Consider the following 17,779-nt stretch of genomic DNA (forward strand, 5'->3'; position numbering starts at 1 on the left):
CCTCTCCTTTGTAGAATGGAACAATACCTACCCCCATAGGTTTGTTGTGATTTAACATAAAATGCTCAGTACGTTAAATTCAGCAGTGTTCAAAGCCATGCTAGTTCAAACAACTAGTAAGACTAAAGTTAGGACACCTACAAGTCAGTGGGACCATTTTGTCAAAATCAATCAACCAAGGTATAATCACAATTAGACTTGGCCTAAAACCCTGGAAGTAGCAAGGAAGCCTCAACTTCAATAAGGATAAAAATAAAAATAGCAGGCCTGTACTCGGAATTTGTGGATTCAAATGAAGCCTAACTCTAGGCGTTGATTGGATCACTAGTCTCAAAAAACTCCCCTTCTGTGTTTCTCCTGAGTGGAGAGTCTCTTGCTGGCTTTTGCAGAGCCTGTGGGCTCTTCACCTTTTCTAGATTTCTATTTGCAAAAGGCCGAGGCGGTACTTTATATTTTGACTTCGGTTTTTGCTGAGTCACTGTCACTCAGTCTGGAGTCCGTCACATTTGGCAGAAATGGGAATAGCACTTAATTAGAGTTTAATCTTTTGTGTGAGTGGGTTCACTTTTTGGTTCTGTATTCTATTGAAGAAATTGGGAGGTGAGAGGCAGTCCTGATGGAGACCACAGCTGGTTGGGTATCCCATTCGGGACTGGGGAGCTGGTGTGCTTCCACCTGCTGCCTGCAGAGGGAGCTCTACGGATAGTTGATTTCTAAGGGTTGGGGAAATCCATTCTGCTGAGCAAAAACTAAGTCCTAGAAAAGTGAAGTCTGCTGTGGCTGCCTCTCTCGATCCAAAATTACTCTGCTTATTTTTTCAAGGTTCTATTTCAAACGGTGCCCACTCTGCCTAGGGCCCATAGGACTTTTAGGGGAACACAAAAATGTTGACCTTCTTATAAAATCAGAATAAAAAAATAAGCTTTTACGTTCAGTATTAATATATTAACCTTTATACCAGTGCAGATGTAAAATGTGATTTTTTTAAAATGTGTTTATTTTTATGAAGGAAGGGACCGTCCCCCCGACCCCAACCAAGGCAAAAGTGCCCAGGGCCTAGGAAATTCACCATGTCCCCTGCCCTCCTCCCCAACTCACTGTTCTGTGCTCTTCGCAAGTTCCCATTTAGAGTGGGAAAAATTCCCTCCTGGTTCCAGGCTTGCTTCTAGGCCCGCCCAGAGCTGGCCAGTTGTGTTCACCAGGGCTTAAAAGGATAAGAGCACCAGGTGACGGGCCTTTCTTCCTTTCCCCTTGGCTTTCCCCTGAGCACCTCCACCTCTAATTCTCACTTTCTCCATCCTCTCTTCCATTCACTATAAGGGCACTATGATGACAGCAACATATTAGACTGTGCAGAAGCGAGTTGAAATTGTCTGATTTATCTCAAAAGTTTCTGGACCTCAAAATTGTATCTCATTTAACTGCACAAGGAGACCCACCTTCACTTCAAAAGTCCTACCCTGTGTTGGCTTCATACACCAATCTAAACTGTTATAAAATGTATATTGCTGTATATCTGAGTGTAAAGTTTTTATTTTTAAATTCAATAAGGAATATAGTTACTCAATAGAAGTCTAAGGTGTATCTTTTAGAAAGGGAACATTTCTTTTGAATGATAGTAGTTAACATTCATTGAACACTTACTGTATACCAGTCTCTTTTTTTTTTTTTTTTTTTTTTTTTTTTTTTGCGGTACGTGGGCCTTTCACTGTTGTGGTCTCTCCCGTTGCGGAGCACAGGCTCCGGATGCGCAGGCTCAGTGGCCATGGCTCACGGGCCCAGCCGCTTCGCGGCATGTGGGATCTTCCCGGACCGGGGCACGAACCCGTGTCCCCTGCATCGGCAGGCGGACTCTCAACCACTGTGCCACCAGGGAAGCCCTATACCAGTCTCTTTTAATCATGTTACCTATATACTCATTTGATCTTCACGGCAACCCTATATGGTAGGCATTATTATTATCCCCATTTTTATGGATAATTTTATAAGTAAGAAAACTGAGGCAAAGAAACTTTTAGTAACTTGCCCAAGGTCACCCCAATAGAAGGTAGCAGAACAGGGGCCCAAATGAAACCCAAGGCCTTGTGGCTCTCAAACCTGTATCTCCCCACTCATTCCTTAATATACCTGCATGTTTACTTCTCAGCTTGTGTCTCTATTTCCAGAAAAGCTCTAAATGGTAGACTCATGATGTCTATTTTATAACAAAGCCACCTGTATTAGGAAAAGAGGGCGTGGGGTAGGAAGAAAAACAATTCCATACACCTTTGTCAGGTAGTTTTCTTAATATTGCCAGCTCTATTTTAACTTTCCTTTAAAAGTCCTATCTTTATTACAAGCAGCATTGTCCTACAAAGGCCCTATCTCATAACCATCACACTGTACTGCCTAAGCAAATAATTCCCTCCCATTCTATTACATACCTAAAATTAAGTCATTCTAAATCTTAAGCACAAAAAATATATGTAATGAGAAATTTGGCATTAATATGGCTTAGTTACTGAACCCTGAACCCATTTCTTTCTCTGGTGCTCTTTGGATAGGTTTGTTGTAGTAAACCTGATTAGATATTGTCTTCAGGCAGTGTTACATTTTCCCTGTCGACCCTTTGCAACCCTTTACTGTTGTCATTCATTGAATACTCCTGGGTCTTCTGGGCTTACCAGAGCCCCAAGTTATAATTGCCTCCCCCTCACTTGCAGGCTTTGGAAAGCCCGGAGTGAGATGGGAGCATACTCCATGGCCTCTGATGGCCAGAGGGGCATGGCAACCTGTACACGTTGTGTGTGTGGTGAGGGCTGGAGGACGTGGGGAGGGCACCCTCTGTCTGTGGAGGGGAGACTGCTGGCTCTTCAGCTCCAGCTGATGGTCACATCACATGGGAATGTCAGTTCATGTAGCCAGTTTTTTGTTTTGCTTTTTTAAAGAGGGCTAGGAATCTAGGTTTCTATGTGGATGTCCCCCATTAAAAAAAAGTGGGCCTAAATTTATAAAACACCCTATTTGCCAAAGAAGACACATCAGCTTATGGCCTCTGACCTACAAACAGGAGCAGCAGGGCCTCATGCCCTCAGGGGTGAGGGAGAGCTCTAGGATTCCTTTCCTTGGGACTTTGCAGATGCAGAGTTAAGGTTACAGAGGAAACTTGGCAGACACCTAAGGGTCTCAAATCATCCCATCTTCTATTCTCCTCTTCCATTTGGCTAACCTGAGAAGGAATACCGTGTCCTCCCACTCTTTTAAAATCTCTTCTCTTGTTTTTAAGGTATAATATGCATAATTCGAGCTTTAAGATCACCATCATTTCTATGAAGAGTTAAACCTAATGTTTCCCATGGGGTAAGTGCTATAGATCGGATACTTTGTCAGGTGTATTCTGAGCCTAGCATTTTCTGAATCCTCCTTTCTTGGTCCTAAATCTGTCTCTCCCCACTTGCCCCTCCAGTCCCCACCCACCGACAGTGGTATCGGCTTCTTTGTTTCGGCTGCAGGAATCTGACCAGGCAGCAAGCTCTGGATAAGCCCTATAAGAATAGCCAGAGATAAAAAGACCAGGAGTGGTTGCTGTTGTGTCATCAATCCCACACAAGTGTCATAATTTATTGGCAGATACTGAAAGAGAAGTTGGTTCCAGCTGATCATCATAAAAGCTTTCCCAGCCCTTGTGGCTTCAGAGGCTAAGGAAACAGGGTAACCAGATGTACGTGTGGAAAGATGCAAGAGAAATCGGCTCTTGGAAGGTGAGGTGGACCAATATACTGATTATCAATAGAGACAGGTGAGTGTTGTTTTTTTTTTTTTTTAAGAAAGCGAAGAATATTTGGAGACAACTTTGCCTGTGTCTCCATCCAGATTTCATGTTAAAAAGAAGTCCAGGGGAAACCGGGGTCAGAAGATGGGAATGCACCACCTGGAGGCATTTAGATTTCAGTTTATCGCTTTTTTCTTTCCCAGGTGGAGTTTGTTTGCTGTTCTGGTGAAGTTAAACAGTAGTTAAACAGTTGACTTCACTGGAAAATGATATTTTGAAATGAGGTTGGGTTTCCCGTGTCAGTGACCTGCTTAGCGGGAGAGCAGTGGGTCTGGGCCAGGATTTCAGACTCCGTGCTGCTGCAGCTCTGAGCATTTCTCGTCACCATAGGAGCAGGGAGTAATGAGAGCATGTCTACTTTCAGATTCTGGTCAGGAGTGCTGATGACACTGGGCTCCCTCTGCCCGAGAAGTTCACCGTGTGGCATTTCAACACACATAGAAATAGGTAAGTGCCGACCCCTTGTCATGGTATTAAGGACAGTATACCTGTCAGAAATGTTAAGGAAGGGATTTAAAGTCTAACCCGTGTATTGATAGAGTTTCCCTGCTGCACTGAGCCGTGGGGCAGTGGAGAAGAAAAAGCCAGAGATGGAGTCGTCCAGGATTGGGGATTGACTACTGGGGTGAGGTCCGTGGAGGAACAGGAAGCCTCTTTGGTCATTGGGTCCCTGGCTGTTTCTCCGCGTGGGGAAATAGGAACTGGATAGACTAGGGGTTCCCATGAAGCAGAAGAACTGACAGAGTGGGAGAGGAGAAAGACGGGTGGAGTATGGTAGGATTGAGGAATTTATGCTTGTTTTTACATTTCCAAGTATATGTAAAGGACCATGTGTGGCCACGGGAGTGGGTCCCCTGAGTCAAGTGGCTTTAAAGATGGTTGGCTTTAAGGAGGGCAAGGAATGGTCCCTGGCATTAGAAATGCCCAGAATGATGGCAGGATTTGGGGAACACAGGAGTACAGCAAGCTAGTGCCTCTGAGCTCCGGCGAAGGCTGAGTTACCCGGATATAGGTAAATGGTAACACAAAAAGTTGTTTCTGGGCTTCCCTGGTGGCACAGTGGTTGAGAGTCCGCCTGCCGATGTGGGGGACGCGGGTTCGTGCCCCAGTCCTGGAGGATCCCACATGCCGCAGAGCGGCTGGGCCCGTGGGCCATGGCTGCTGGGCCTGCGCGTTCGGAGCCTGTGCTCCGCAATGGGAGAGGCCAAAGTTGTTTCTTGGACAAAATGTATTTGTAATGTTTTTTAACTCTTTAGATAAAAACAACAACAATACTTTATAGTTATGCTACTTCCAGAAGATTCAAAACAGAACAAGGTTACAAATAAAATATGAAAATTTATCAATGCAAAACAGACCTAGAATATTGAGCTCAGCTGAGCAAGAACTATATTATCACAGAATTCTGTGATCTGAAAGGACACTAGAGGCCACTGAGTCCAGTTCCTTTATTTTACAGCTAGAGGAAACTGATCCCAGGGAGTTTTCACAGCTCACTTGTTAGTGACCTGGTCAAGAATTACATATCCTGACAGCTGGTCCAAGTTTCTTTCCATTAAACAGCTATCGCTGGGCTTCCCTGGTGGCGCAGTGGTTAAGAATCTGCCTGCCATTGCAGGGGACGCAGGTCCGAGCTCTGGTCTGGGAAGATCTCACATGCCGCGGAGCAACTAAGTCTGTGCACCCCAACTACTGAGCCTGCACTCTAGAGCCCGCACACCTAGAGCCTGTGCTCCGCAGCCCGCGCACCGCAGCGAAGAGTAGCCTCCGCTCACGGCAACTAGAGAAAAACCCACGCGCAGCAACGAAGACCCAATGCAGCCAAAAATAAATAAAATAAAATAATTATAAAACCCAAACATCTATTGCTAAAAGGGAGTCAGGAGACAGTGGAAAAGGAAATTGGACCTAGGTTCTAGTACCAGCTCTGCTGTAAACTACATGGGTGACTCTGAACAATTCACTTTCTCTCTCTCTCCCTCTTCTGCAAATTGAGGGGGCTGAACTTCTTAATGAACTCTAAATTATTTTGCACATCTAAGTTCTCTGAAAATGAAATTGCTGAAATTATAGCAGTGGGCCAAAGAGGAACAAATATAAGTGGGAATATTCAAGTTTTTAATCTTTAGATTTTAAAAATTAGACATGAAATCTAAAAATTTTTAAAAATCAGATAATTCCTTATGTTCTTCAGTAGTTGCAAAACAAAGGTGCTAATAATATGTTAATATATATTAATCTAATATATGCTCAATATAAAACATGTAATAAAAAATAATAAACATGTTTATGTGGACATAATTGAAGGCAACTCCTAATCTGCACACTGAATATTTTTATATAAAAGGCGATTAAAACAACACTTATTTACTAATTACTTAGATTTCATAGATATTCTGGTTCTTGTTTTCACCTCTTATGTAGGGCCTGTGTAGATGGTTGACATTTCTGTGAGTTAATTATTAGAATTGGCCTCACTCAGTGATTTGGGTTTATAAATCACTGGAATCCTATATACAGGTTATTTGTGGGCTGTGACCTTGTCTCTCTTATGGTATAAATGCTTATAATATGGTAGTAGCTATATTTTTGTTGTATGAATTAAAAAAAAAATTGGATGTGACTTCTAGTAGAAATAAGGGATCGCCTTTAAATGTCTCTTCATAATTAGTGTTCTGTCTTCCTATTGATTCTAAGGAGATTCAGGGTGTGGGCATGTGGGTGGAACAGGTGGCTTTTTGAGACTTTTGTCCTTCTGAAGTAGTCCAGTGATGAGGAAACACTTGAGGGACACTGATTCAGTCCATGGTTTAGGCCCTGTGTTGTATTTCCTACTTGGGTTTATCTACCCCAGTGGGCTGCTGAAGCAAAATATGATGATGACAACTTCTGTTTATTGAGTTCCTGCCATGTGTCAGCCATGAGCTCCTCACTTAGCATTTATTTTCTGTGTTTCTCTTGACAAACCTGTAAGGTGGATATTATTTACTTAATGTTACATAGGTGGGAACTGAGGCCTGGAGAGGTTAAGTAACTTACCCAAGGTCATAAGAGCTAGTTAAGCAGAAACATTAAATCATCATGCAATTGTGATTTGTATTATAACAATATATTGTTTGAATCTAATTATAGCTAATGAAAATTACTAGTACAAAGTTAACTTTCATTTCCCACTTCTTTGACAGTTACAACCACAAAATTATATATTTTCCTTTTAAAATGATCTCTAGGAAGTTCTGTTTTCTGTTATAGTTGAACTTAATTGATTTATGTATTTATTTCTCTCAGGTCACAGAGCTCTGGAGTTTTTCCACCTTCAGGATAGGACTATTAACTACAAAGAGGTAAGAAGTTTGATTTTTTTTTTTCTTCCTTGGTCATTAACTTTCTCTCATAGGTGACAAACAAAGGTCCTAACAGATATTGAAATAGTAATTTTAAGAGTCATTTATATGTCTTTATAAAACATTAATATTTGGGGTTAAATGTATATGTCTCCTCTGGCACAACTTGAATATATATAATAATTTAAATAATATGATTGCAATATTTTAATTATATTAATGATAGTTTGAAAAATATTTGAGAGCATTTAAATTTAAATCTTATTCTTATAAAGAAAGATGAGCCATTTATTTTCCACTTCTTATCTCTGTGTGCTGTATAAAAATTGCATCACCGTGAGAAGAAGGAAGTATTTATTGAGAAGTATGCCTTGAGATAATTCTTCCAATTTTTCTGCCTACTGTATTCTTGGTAGGACTAGCTGATGGCTCACCTTTAACCATCCTCAAATTATTTGTACCCATTCTGGCCCTATACACTATTTCTAGTCCTATAGCTAAATAAAACTGTGACAAAGATGATTCTTAAACATTACCTTTGAGAGAAGTGGTTAAATTCCCTCATGACATCAGAATTGGATCAAATTATTAACCAGTGAGTCTTGACAATCCAGTATGGAAATCAGTATGGTTAAAAACAACAACAACAACAACAACAACATAACTGAAATCTAGCATCATCCATAAATCACTTTTAGTCATTAGTTTCAACTTCCTTATTCACCAATTTAACAGGCCCTCTAGGAAAAAAAACAGCATTTATATTTGATTGTCATCTTCCTTGACCCTGATAGAAAGTCGACAGGAAAGAGGAGAAGCAAGAATCTAATTCATGGTGTGAACAATCAATCCTGAGCAGAGTGATTTTCTAGTAGAGGCATTCAAGCTCCTATCACTAACTTAAAGCATGTTAAATGGACACACATACTTCCCCTCAGCATTGGTCCTAATCCAAATACTGATGTCATCATTGGAAATGCCCTGAGGACACATACCTCCCCCTTTTAACTTATGAAAACAGATAGGGATTACTTTACCTTTTATCATGTTGTCAAAAAATCCCTTTCCAAGGATTGGTGATCTATTTTATATCTCCATATGTGGGAATCTCTTTGGAGTTTCTCTTTCTCCCTACTAAAACCTGCTCTTTGGTGACTGCTGGAATCATTGGTCCAGTTTGGTGAAAGGATACAGAGGGAGGTTACCCAAAGGATGCCAGACAGACCCCCACAGGCTGGCGGTATCTCAGCAAGCCCTGCACATTCAGGGTCTGAGTTTTGTTGGTTCTGGGATTATCATTTGCTGAGATACATCCAGAGGTGACTACATTTTAATGACTTTGACTTACCCTAATCAAGTTAATAAGAGACTAATGCATAAAGCTGAGAAAACCAGCTTCTTAAGTTATAAGAACTGTAAGAACCAAGTGTACCTCACATTGGTGGTCATTATTGCCCTGATTTTATTCTCTTTCTACAACAATAAACAGAATGTGGTATGTTAACCAGGAAATCAAAACAATGGTATTTGGTTGGTTGCTGTCCTCTCTTTGCTCCGCTCCTCCCTCACTGCCCATAGAATAGATTTCATCTTTTCTGATTATAAAACTAATAGAAACTCATTGTAAAAAAAAAAAAAAACAACTTAGAAATAACCAGTGTTAACATTTTACTTTAAATCATGCCAGGCATTTTCTCTGCATTTATTAGCACTTTCTCTCTTTTTTTAAGTTACGCATTATTTTGTAAACTTGCCTTTTTTGTCATTTGCCATATCAGAGATATAGTCATATATCTGTTCATGTCCATATCAATAGACATCTTCAGAATAATTTTAAACCATTACATACTTTTCTGTACCATAATTCATTTAATCAGTTCCTTATGTTAACTTTTTATTTTGAAATAATTTAAAACTGATAGAAGAGTTGAAAAAATTAGACAAATAAATCCTGTATGCCTTTTACCCAATTTCCCCACTTGTCGATAACTTATCCTATTTGCCTTTTGAGCCTCTGTATACGTATTGATTTTCCCCTGAGCCATTTGAGAGTTAGTTGCTGACGTGGTAATCATTACCCTTCAACACACCCTTGTGTACAGTAGTTCCCCTCATCCTTGGGGGATACATCCCAAGACTTTCAGTGGATGCCTGAAACCGTGGATAGTACCGAACCTCATATATACTGTATTTTCCTATACATATGTTCATACATATGATAAAGCTTAATTTATGAATTAGGCACAGTAAGAGAAACAACAATGACTAATAATAAGGTAGAACAATTATAACAATATACTGTAATAAAATTATGTGAATATGGTCTTTCTATCAAAATATTGTACAAATTTAATGTCTTTTCCATTTTATCTAAGCACTTAATCACACACTGTGGCTGTAACTTTTACAATTTGAGGTGCAGCAGCAAAATTAGCACAAATTTCCTTTTCCTTCTTCACAATTTCATGGCTAGAAGGTTTGTTCTTACTGTATATCAAACTCATCATACACTTTCTTCCCTTATTAAGTCTACAGTGTTCACCTTTTCACTTAAAGGAAGCACTTTACAGCTTCTCTTCAGCGTATCCAAATTGCCAGCATCATTATTCTTGTGCTTTGGGGCCATAACTGAGAAAGATAAGAGCTACTTGAACCCAAGCACTGCGCTACCTTGATAGTAGATCTAATAGTGGAGACAAATGGGCAGGATATACTGGACAAAGGGATGATTCACGTTCCAGGCAGACAGAGCAGGATGGCTCAAGATTTCATCATGATACTCAGAATGGCACCCAATTTAAAAACTATGAATTTTTTATTTCTGGAATTTTCCATTTAATATTTTTGAACCATGGGTAAGTGAAACCAAGGAAAGCAAAACCATGGATAAGGAGGGACTATATTTCCTAAAAACAAGGACACCATATATATACATATACATATATATAACTACTATCTGTATCTATATAACTACAGTATAATAATCACAAACAAGAAATCAACATTGAAATAACACTATCACCCAATCCTCAGACTCTTACAAATTTCACCAGTTGTCTCAATATACTTTATGGTTCCAGGAGCACGTGTTTAGTTGTCTGATCTCCTCCAACATGTAACAGTTCCTCAGGCCTACCTTGTCTTTATTGTCCTCAATAGTTTGAAAAAGTATAGTCCAGTAACTGTAGAATGCACCTTCATTTGGTTTTGTCTGATGGTTCCTCATGATTAGATTCTCCTGCAGGTTATTTGGGGCAGAAATATTATAGACCAGTGAAGTGATGCTGTATTCTTCTCATTGCCTCTTACCAGAAGGCACATGATGTCAACTTGTACCATTTCTGAACTTTTATTTCAGCTATTATATTTTTCAGTTCTATAATTCCCATTCAGTTCTTCTTTATATCTTGTGTTTCTTTGACTCTTTTGTTTGTTTCAACTGTGTTCGTAATTGTTTACTGAAGCATTTTTATGATGGCTGCTTTAAAATATTTGTCAGATAATTCAAAAAATTCTGCCATCTCAATGCTGGCATCTACTGATTATCTCTTTTCATTCCTTTTGACATCTTTCTAGTTCTTGGTATGATGAGTGATCTTTGATTGAAACCTGGACATTTTAGGTATTAGGTTATGAGACTCTGGATCTTATTTAAACTTCCTGTTTTAGTTGTCTTCTTTTGATACCACTCAGGTCGGGGAAGGGGTCAGAGGACACTGCCTCCTAACTACCAGCTGGGGTTAGAATTCAAGGTTCCCCACTGGGCCTGCCCTGATGCCTCTCTGGCCAGGAGGGTAGGAATGCCTAATTGCTGCTCCTCACCATGGCCTCTACTGATGTCAGAAGGCAGAGGTGGCCTCTTATTGCTGGCTGAAGGTGGATGTCCTGACTTCCCCTGGGCTTCTTCTGACACTGCCCCCCTCCCCAGTGGGAATGGGGAGAGATTCCTTGTTACTGCCATTTGGGATTGGATGCCTAGGCTCTCCTCATGGTCTCACTGACATCAAAGTGTAGGGGTAGGGGGCAGGATGGTAGGGATGAAAGTCCTGGCTCCCTCCTTAGCCTTTTCTGATACCACTGTAGTTGGGTAGTTGGGGCGCTGGGGCACCTTACTGCAGCCTGGTGAGGGGACAAGTCTAGGCTCCCCATTAGACCTTAGCTGGTGGTGAGGAAGGGTGGGGCCACAGGTTTTTCTGTGATGTTTACCTGGAGTAGAAAGGTTATTGTGTAGAAGTCTTCTGTCTTGCTAGGCTGTCTGTTTCCTGGTTCTGTGGCTAGAGAGGGCAGGCTTTTGTTGTGGCATTGTTTTGTTCTCTCTATACCCATTGGAGTTTCTTGGTGGCTGGCTTTCCCATTATCCAGTTTGGGATATATGAAGTAAAAAGAAAATCCACAGAACTCACCACTGTTATTCTTCAGGTCCTGAGTTTCTTAACCAGTCACCAACCACCTTTGAGTCATCTTATATTCGTTCTGTATACAATGTCCAGGGTTTCAGTTGTATTTAGCAAGAAGAATAGGGAAAAGTACACCCACTTCTGGAAGCAGAAGTCCTATTGAAGTTAATTTTATCACTTGGTTAAGATGGTGTCTGCCACCTTTTTATATTGGAAGGTTAATAAATATTTTCTACTTTTTAAATTAATTAGTAAGTAAATATTTTGTGAGGAGATATATTGAAGTAATGTAAATATCCTGTTTCTCCTCAAACTTTTTAGCATCCGTTGCTTATTCTTGCCTGAAATAATTTTGATAGTTGCCAAATGGTTTCTCTGATTCCATCATTCCTCTACATTTATTAGTTAGCATTCTGCTGTAAGGTAGAGCTTTTCCTTATTCCCCGTTTATCTATTTCTTTATATTAGTATACAGTCATGGATTCCGATTTTATTCAGTGGTTTATATCACATTACTAACATTGTTTATCTTGATGCTCAAACTGTCCCAGATTTCACTTGAAGTTGGCTTTTGTGTCTGTCTCTTTACCTATTTAAAACCCTGAGTTCACACAAAAACATCTCCAGTTCCAACCCATCAGCACAGGATTTATTCTAGCTTTCTCCATGTGTGTATCTGTACCTCCTTTCTCCAACAGTGAGAAACCTGGCCTCCATCATCCTCAATATATATGCTTACACGCTAGATCTCCTTGTATGTGATCCATTACCTGGCAAATCCCTTCAGCCCTGGCCCTGCTAGTCGAATCCCCTTGGCCCAGAAACAAATTTTAAAAAAGAAAGAAAAAACAGGGAAGACATACATGACCAAGAAAGGGTTAATATCCTTAATTGTTCATGTATTTCATTGAAATTTCTTTATATTCAGATTTGAAAATGGATTCACTTTTATGGCCTATTTTTTTAAATTATTTTTTCATTTTTGCCGATTTCATATGTGAAAATGGTATTTTGTTATTGGTTTAATAGACATTTAAATGATCGATTTACTATTAATGAGGTTAAATATATTTCAAGTGTCTATTGACTATTGCCTCTTCTGTGAATTGCCTATGTCTTTTTTTAAAAATAAATTTATTTTATTTTTGGCTGCTTTGGGTCTTTGTTGCTGCACGCGAGCTTTCTCTAATAGGGGTGAGCGGGGGCTGCTCTTCACGGCGGTGCGCAGGCTTCTCATTGCGGTGGCTTCTCTTTGTTTCGGAGCATGGGCTCTAGGCATGTTGTGGCACATGGGCTTAGTTTGCTCCACAGCATGTGGGATCTTCCTAGACCAGGGCTCGAACCCATGTCCCCTGCATTGGCAGGAGGATTCTTAAACACTGTGCCACCAGGGAAGCCCTTGCCTGTGTCTTTTGCTCATTTTTCTATTATGATACTAATCTTGATGTGAAGAATGGCTTATTTATTAAAGATAGTAGCCTGTCATGTGTCAAGTGATTCTTGTGGTTATTTATTTTTCTCTTAAATTTGTTTCTGATGCTTTTAACCACACAGAAACATTTAAATTTTTGTGTAGTTAAGTGCGTCATCTTTCGTGGTTTTTGCCTGTATGTTTTCCGTAGAAATATCATTCCCACTCTGAGATTAAACAAGTATTCACTTAAAATGTGTCTTGTTAATTTCATGGCTCTATTTTTGACATTTAACTCTATAATTCATCTTGTATCATTTTTTTACAACTTTATTGGAGTACAATTGCTTCACAATGGTTAGTTTCTGCTTTATAACAAAGTGAATCAGTCATACATATACATATGTTCCCACATCCCTTCCCCCTTGCGTCTCCCTCCCTCCCACCCTCCCTATCCCACCCCTCCAGGCGGTCACAAAGCACCAATCGATCTTATCTCCCTGTGCTGTGCGGCTGCTTCCCACTAGCTACCTACCTTACGTTTGGTAGTGTATATATGTCCATGCCTCTCTCTCGCTTTGTCACAACTTACCCTTCCCCCTCCCCATATCCTCAAATCCATTCTCAAGTAGGTCTGTGTCTTTATTCCTGTTTTACCCCTAGGTTCTTCATGACATTTTTTTTCTTAAATTCCATATATATGTGTTAGCATACGGTATTTGTCTTTCTCTTTCTGACTTACTTCACTCTGTATGACAGACTCTAGGTCTATCCACCTCATTACAAATAGCTCAATTTCGTTTCTTTTTATGGCTGAGTAATATTCCATTGTATATATATGCCACATCTTCTTTATCCATTCATCCGATGATGGACACTTAGGTTGTTTCCATCTCCGGGCTATTGTAAATAGAGCTGCAATGAACATTTTGGTACATGACTCTTTTTGAATTATGGTTTTCTCAGGGTATATGCCCAGTAGTGGGATTGCTGGGTCATATGGTAGTTGTATTTGTAGTTTTTTAAGGAACCTCCATACTGTTCTCCATAGTGGCTGTACCAATTAACATTCCCACCAGCAGTGCAAGAGTGTTCCCTTTTCTCCACACCCTCTCCAGCATTTATTGTTTGTAGATTTTTGGATGATGGCCATTCTGACTGGTGTGAGATGATATCTCATTGTAGTTTTGATTTGCATTTCTCTAATGATTAAAGATGTTGAGCATCCTTTCATGTGTTTGTTGGCAGTCTGTATATCTTCTGTGGAGAAATGTCTGTTTAGGTCTTCTGCCCATTTTTGGATTGGGTTGTTTGTTTTTTTGTTATTGAGCTGCATGAGCTGCTTATAAATTTTGGAGATTAATCCTTTGTCAGTTGCTTCATCTGCAAATATTTTCTCCCATTCTGAGGGTTGTCTTTGGTCTTGTTCATGGTTTCCTTTGCTGTGCAAAAGCTTTTAAGTTTCATTAGGTCCCATTTGTTTATTTTTGTTTTTATTTCCCTTTCTCTGGGAGGTGGGTCAAAAAGGATCTTGCTGTGATTTATGTCATAGAGTGTTCTGCCTGTGTTTTCCTCTAAGAGTTTGATAGTGTCTGGCCTTACATTTAGGTCTTTAATCCATTTTGAGCTTATTTTTGTGTATGGTGTTAGGGAGTGATCTAATCTCATACTTTTACATGTCCCTGTCCAGTTTTCCCAGCACCACTTATTGAAGAGGCTGTCCTTTCTCCACTGTCATCTTGTATCATTTTGACATAAAGCATGATGGTGATCCAGTGACCTGTTATTGGTAATGTCAACTTCAAGTCAGCGTCATCTAGGCTAAATATGGATTCCCTGCAAAAATGGAATACTCACTGTCGTGGGATTGTGCTAACACAATTGTCGATTACTCCGTCTTTTATTCATCTCTATGATGCATTAAATTATTATCTATGCTTGAGTCTGTTTCTTTACTCTTTATTCTGTTTCATTGATCTGTCTCTTTTGGTTCTGATATCATACTGTTTTAATTTCTGTAGCTTAAAAATACATTTTTATATCTGAAGGATACCTCCTCCATCTGTACTTTTTTTCCCTCTAACAGTTTCTTGACTATTTTTCTGACACCTTTACTTTTAAAAATTTACTTTAGAATTATTTTTCCCTGTTAAATGACACAGCCTCACTGGGAGATGCAGATTCAACAAGTCTTAATGCATATAACGTGAAAAACAGTGGCTGGAAGGTAAATATTCAATAAGGTTAATTATTACTTTTAAGTGGCAAAAGTCCAACTCCAGCTATCTTTAGAAAAGAAGGAGACTTTATGGGTTCATGTAACTGATAGCCCTGGGAAAGAGCTGGACCAAGAGGTCTAGATGGTGCTCTCTCTCCTAGTGGAAGAAACTGGCCATCCAGAACTCAACCTCTAAGTTTAAAATCCCTGACGAGAGGAAGGTATTTTCCCCACAGCTCTAGCTGAGAAGTCTTGGGGAAAGTTCTAGCTGAACTAGCTTCCATCAAATGTGCAGTTCTGAGCCAAGCACTGTAGTGGAAGTGGATATGCTGGCCTTGTACCCCTATGGTCAGCCTCACCAATCAGTATGGAAGAGATTCTGTCTTTACAAGACTGGGGATGAGACACTGCTTGAAAAAGCAAAAACAAAAAGTAGATGATACTATATTTCCTTATGTTTTAAGTTCTTTGAGGTATTTCTTTGTCGCTTTCATATATAGCCTATGTTATTAGTAAGTCCCTACTGAAAAATTAAAAAGTTGGAGTGCCAGACTTCTACTTTGCCCATGGTGTCAGAGTTCATTTGCAGATCATGGAAACCCCTCTGGCTAGCGTATGCTGAGAGGGGCATAAGATCATGTATTAGGGGATTCAGTGCTAATAAACTGTGAGAAATGGAGGAGCGAGCTCTAAGCTGAGTGTCCAGAACGGATTCCCAGGAAAACACACAGAACTGGCCTGCCAGGGCCACCATGCCATCAGACAGCCACTGTCCCATTCACTAGCTCCACGTCCAGCTGTCTCCTGTGTGGTTTGGAAAGGAAGAAGCCACCACCTTGACTATTGGCTCTGGGGTCTCATCACCTCAGCCACCCTCCGTGCGAGCAAAATAGATGCCCTGCCCTCTGCCTGTGATCACCTCGGCCCCCTCCACCTTTGCTGTGGAAAGGCCAAGCACTTCCTTGCTGGCTGAAGTAGCAAAAGAGGGAGAAGTGGGCTCCTCGGTAGAGGCTGGGAAATGTAGTCTTCATTTTCTAGACTCTGGCGTGCATCTGGGCACAGCCATAAGGGGGTCGGAATGGGATGGAGTGAGCCAGGCCACCAAGGAAGAATGCTGAAAAGAACACCTCTACCACTGACTTGTACGTCATTTTAAAGGGGGAAGGGATATTTTTTAACCCTCCAAAAGGTGATAATCTTAACCTTTAACTTATAAAGGATATAATCTTACTCTAAAGCACAGGTAGCGATTGTGCTACGAGTCTTGGCCTTGGCGAGCGGACGGCGTACAGGCATCATGGATCAGGTAATGCAGTTCGTTGAGCCAAGTCGGCAGTTTGTGAAGGACTCAATTCGGCTGGTTAAAAGATGCACCAAACCGGATAGAAAAGAATTCCAGAAGATTGCCATGGCAACTGCAATAGGATTTGCTATAATGGGATTCATTGGCTTTTTTGTGAAATTGATCCATATTCCTATTAATAACATTATTGTTGGTGGCTGAATACCTTTTTAGAAAAGTGTTTTTCATCTTGGGGATTGGTGAACAAGTGAGGATTTGAGATGCTCATGGAGTAAAAATTTGCCTATACGTTTTGTGTTTTTCTTTCATTTTTTTCTTCCAAGATGTTTTCTATTTGTAAATTAAAATAATTTCAAAAAAAGCACAGGTAGCAACTCTAAACATATGTGTGTGTGTGTGTGTGTGTGTATATATATATATATATGTATATATACACATATGTACATATGTCTGTATTTTTCTCATTTCACTGATTGTCACTAGATCATTGAAAATTTACCACACACCAGTTCTGGGTCAGTGAAATAGCCTTGGGGAAATCCTGCTCTAGTGGGTGGACAGAAAAAGTGAAAGGAGATAAAATTCAAACAGGTGACTTTTGCTACTACTTAATCAGCCTGTCTGCTTTCGGTAGGAAAGAACTTGAAGTTATATGTGGCAGGGTGCTGCTTGGATTATACATGAACGTTTACCATTTCTTTATTTACGTCTTCCTTCCTGCACTCCTTCCTTCTATCACCCCCTTCCCCGCCATCACACTGTTCTAACTTCCCATACCTGGAGATTGACTGGGCCTGCTTTTCCCAGACTGTTGACGCTTGCCCTCTAATCTCTATATTTGCCTGCTCCCCAGCTGTTACTTGAACACCAGGATGCGTATCAGGCTGGAACCGTGTTTCCTGACACCTTTTACCCCAGTATCTGCGAAAGCGGTAAGCTAAAGACTTACAGACCAAATGATGTCACTTTTCCTTGGGTGATGGGAATAGCTAGGACTCAAAAAAATATAAAATAACACATTATATTTTCTACTATTGTTGATCAATGACTTAGGTGAAATCTCCATTTAACCAAAACTTACCTGCTTAAGCATAGAAATTCTGAAAGCTTTATTCTTAGCACCCTGACTTGCTTTCCTGCTTCATGGCAGTAAGAGAAAACGTTTTGAAAGAAATCAAAAGGTCTGAGTTTTTGTTCCTTCTATGTTGTCTGTTAGCATGTGACCTTGAAAAAGTCACTTCCATGCTGAGTCTCAGTTTCCACATCTATAACACAGTAATATCTAATTACTATTT

General features: G+C 40.2%; 2 protein-coding genes across 3 annotated transcripts in view; both read left to right on the forward strand.

The window, feature by feature from the left end:
* Positions 1 to 17,779, forward strand: part of GPLD1 (glycosylphosphatidylinositol specific phospholipase D1) — a gene marked incomplete at both ends in the record, with an annotated part of 63,784 nt that overhangs the window by 10,845 nt on the left and 35,160 nt on the right. The window contains 3 exons of one of the 2 annotated variants that reach the window (XM_079712431.1): positions 4,176 to 4,258; positions 7,100 to 7,155; positions 17,338 to 17,416. In XM_079712431.1, coding sequence (XP_079568557.1) covers positions 4,176 to 4,258; positions 7,100 to 7,155; positions 17,338 to 17,416 — 218 coding nt within the window. Of the gene's footprint in view, positions 1 to 4,161; positions 4,259 to 7,099; positions 7,156 to 17,337; positions 17,417 to 17,779 lie in introns of those variants that run through there. The other variant, XM_079712432.1, reaches the window with a different exon arrangement.
* On the forward strand, positions 16,434 to 16,845 carry LOC307059720 (protein transport protein Sec61 subunit gamma). The gene has a single exon (XM_079713891.1). The coding sequence runs from the start codon at positions 16,479 to 16,481 to the stop codon at positions 16,683 to 16,685; it is 207 nt and encodes a 68-aa protein (XP_079570017.1). The 5' UTR covers positions 16,434 to 16,478; the 3' UTR covers positions 16,686 to 16,845.

This window comes from Hyperoodon ampullatus, assembly GCF_949752795.1.
Source record: "Hyperoodon ampullatus genome assembly, chromosome: 10".
Taxonomy (NCBI): Eukaryota; Metazoa; Chordata; class Mammalia; order Artiodactyla; family Ziphiidae; genus Hyperoodon; species Hyperoodon ampullatus.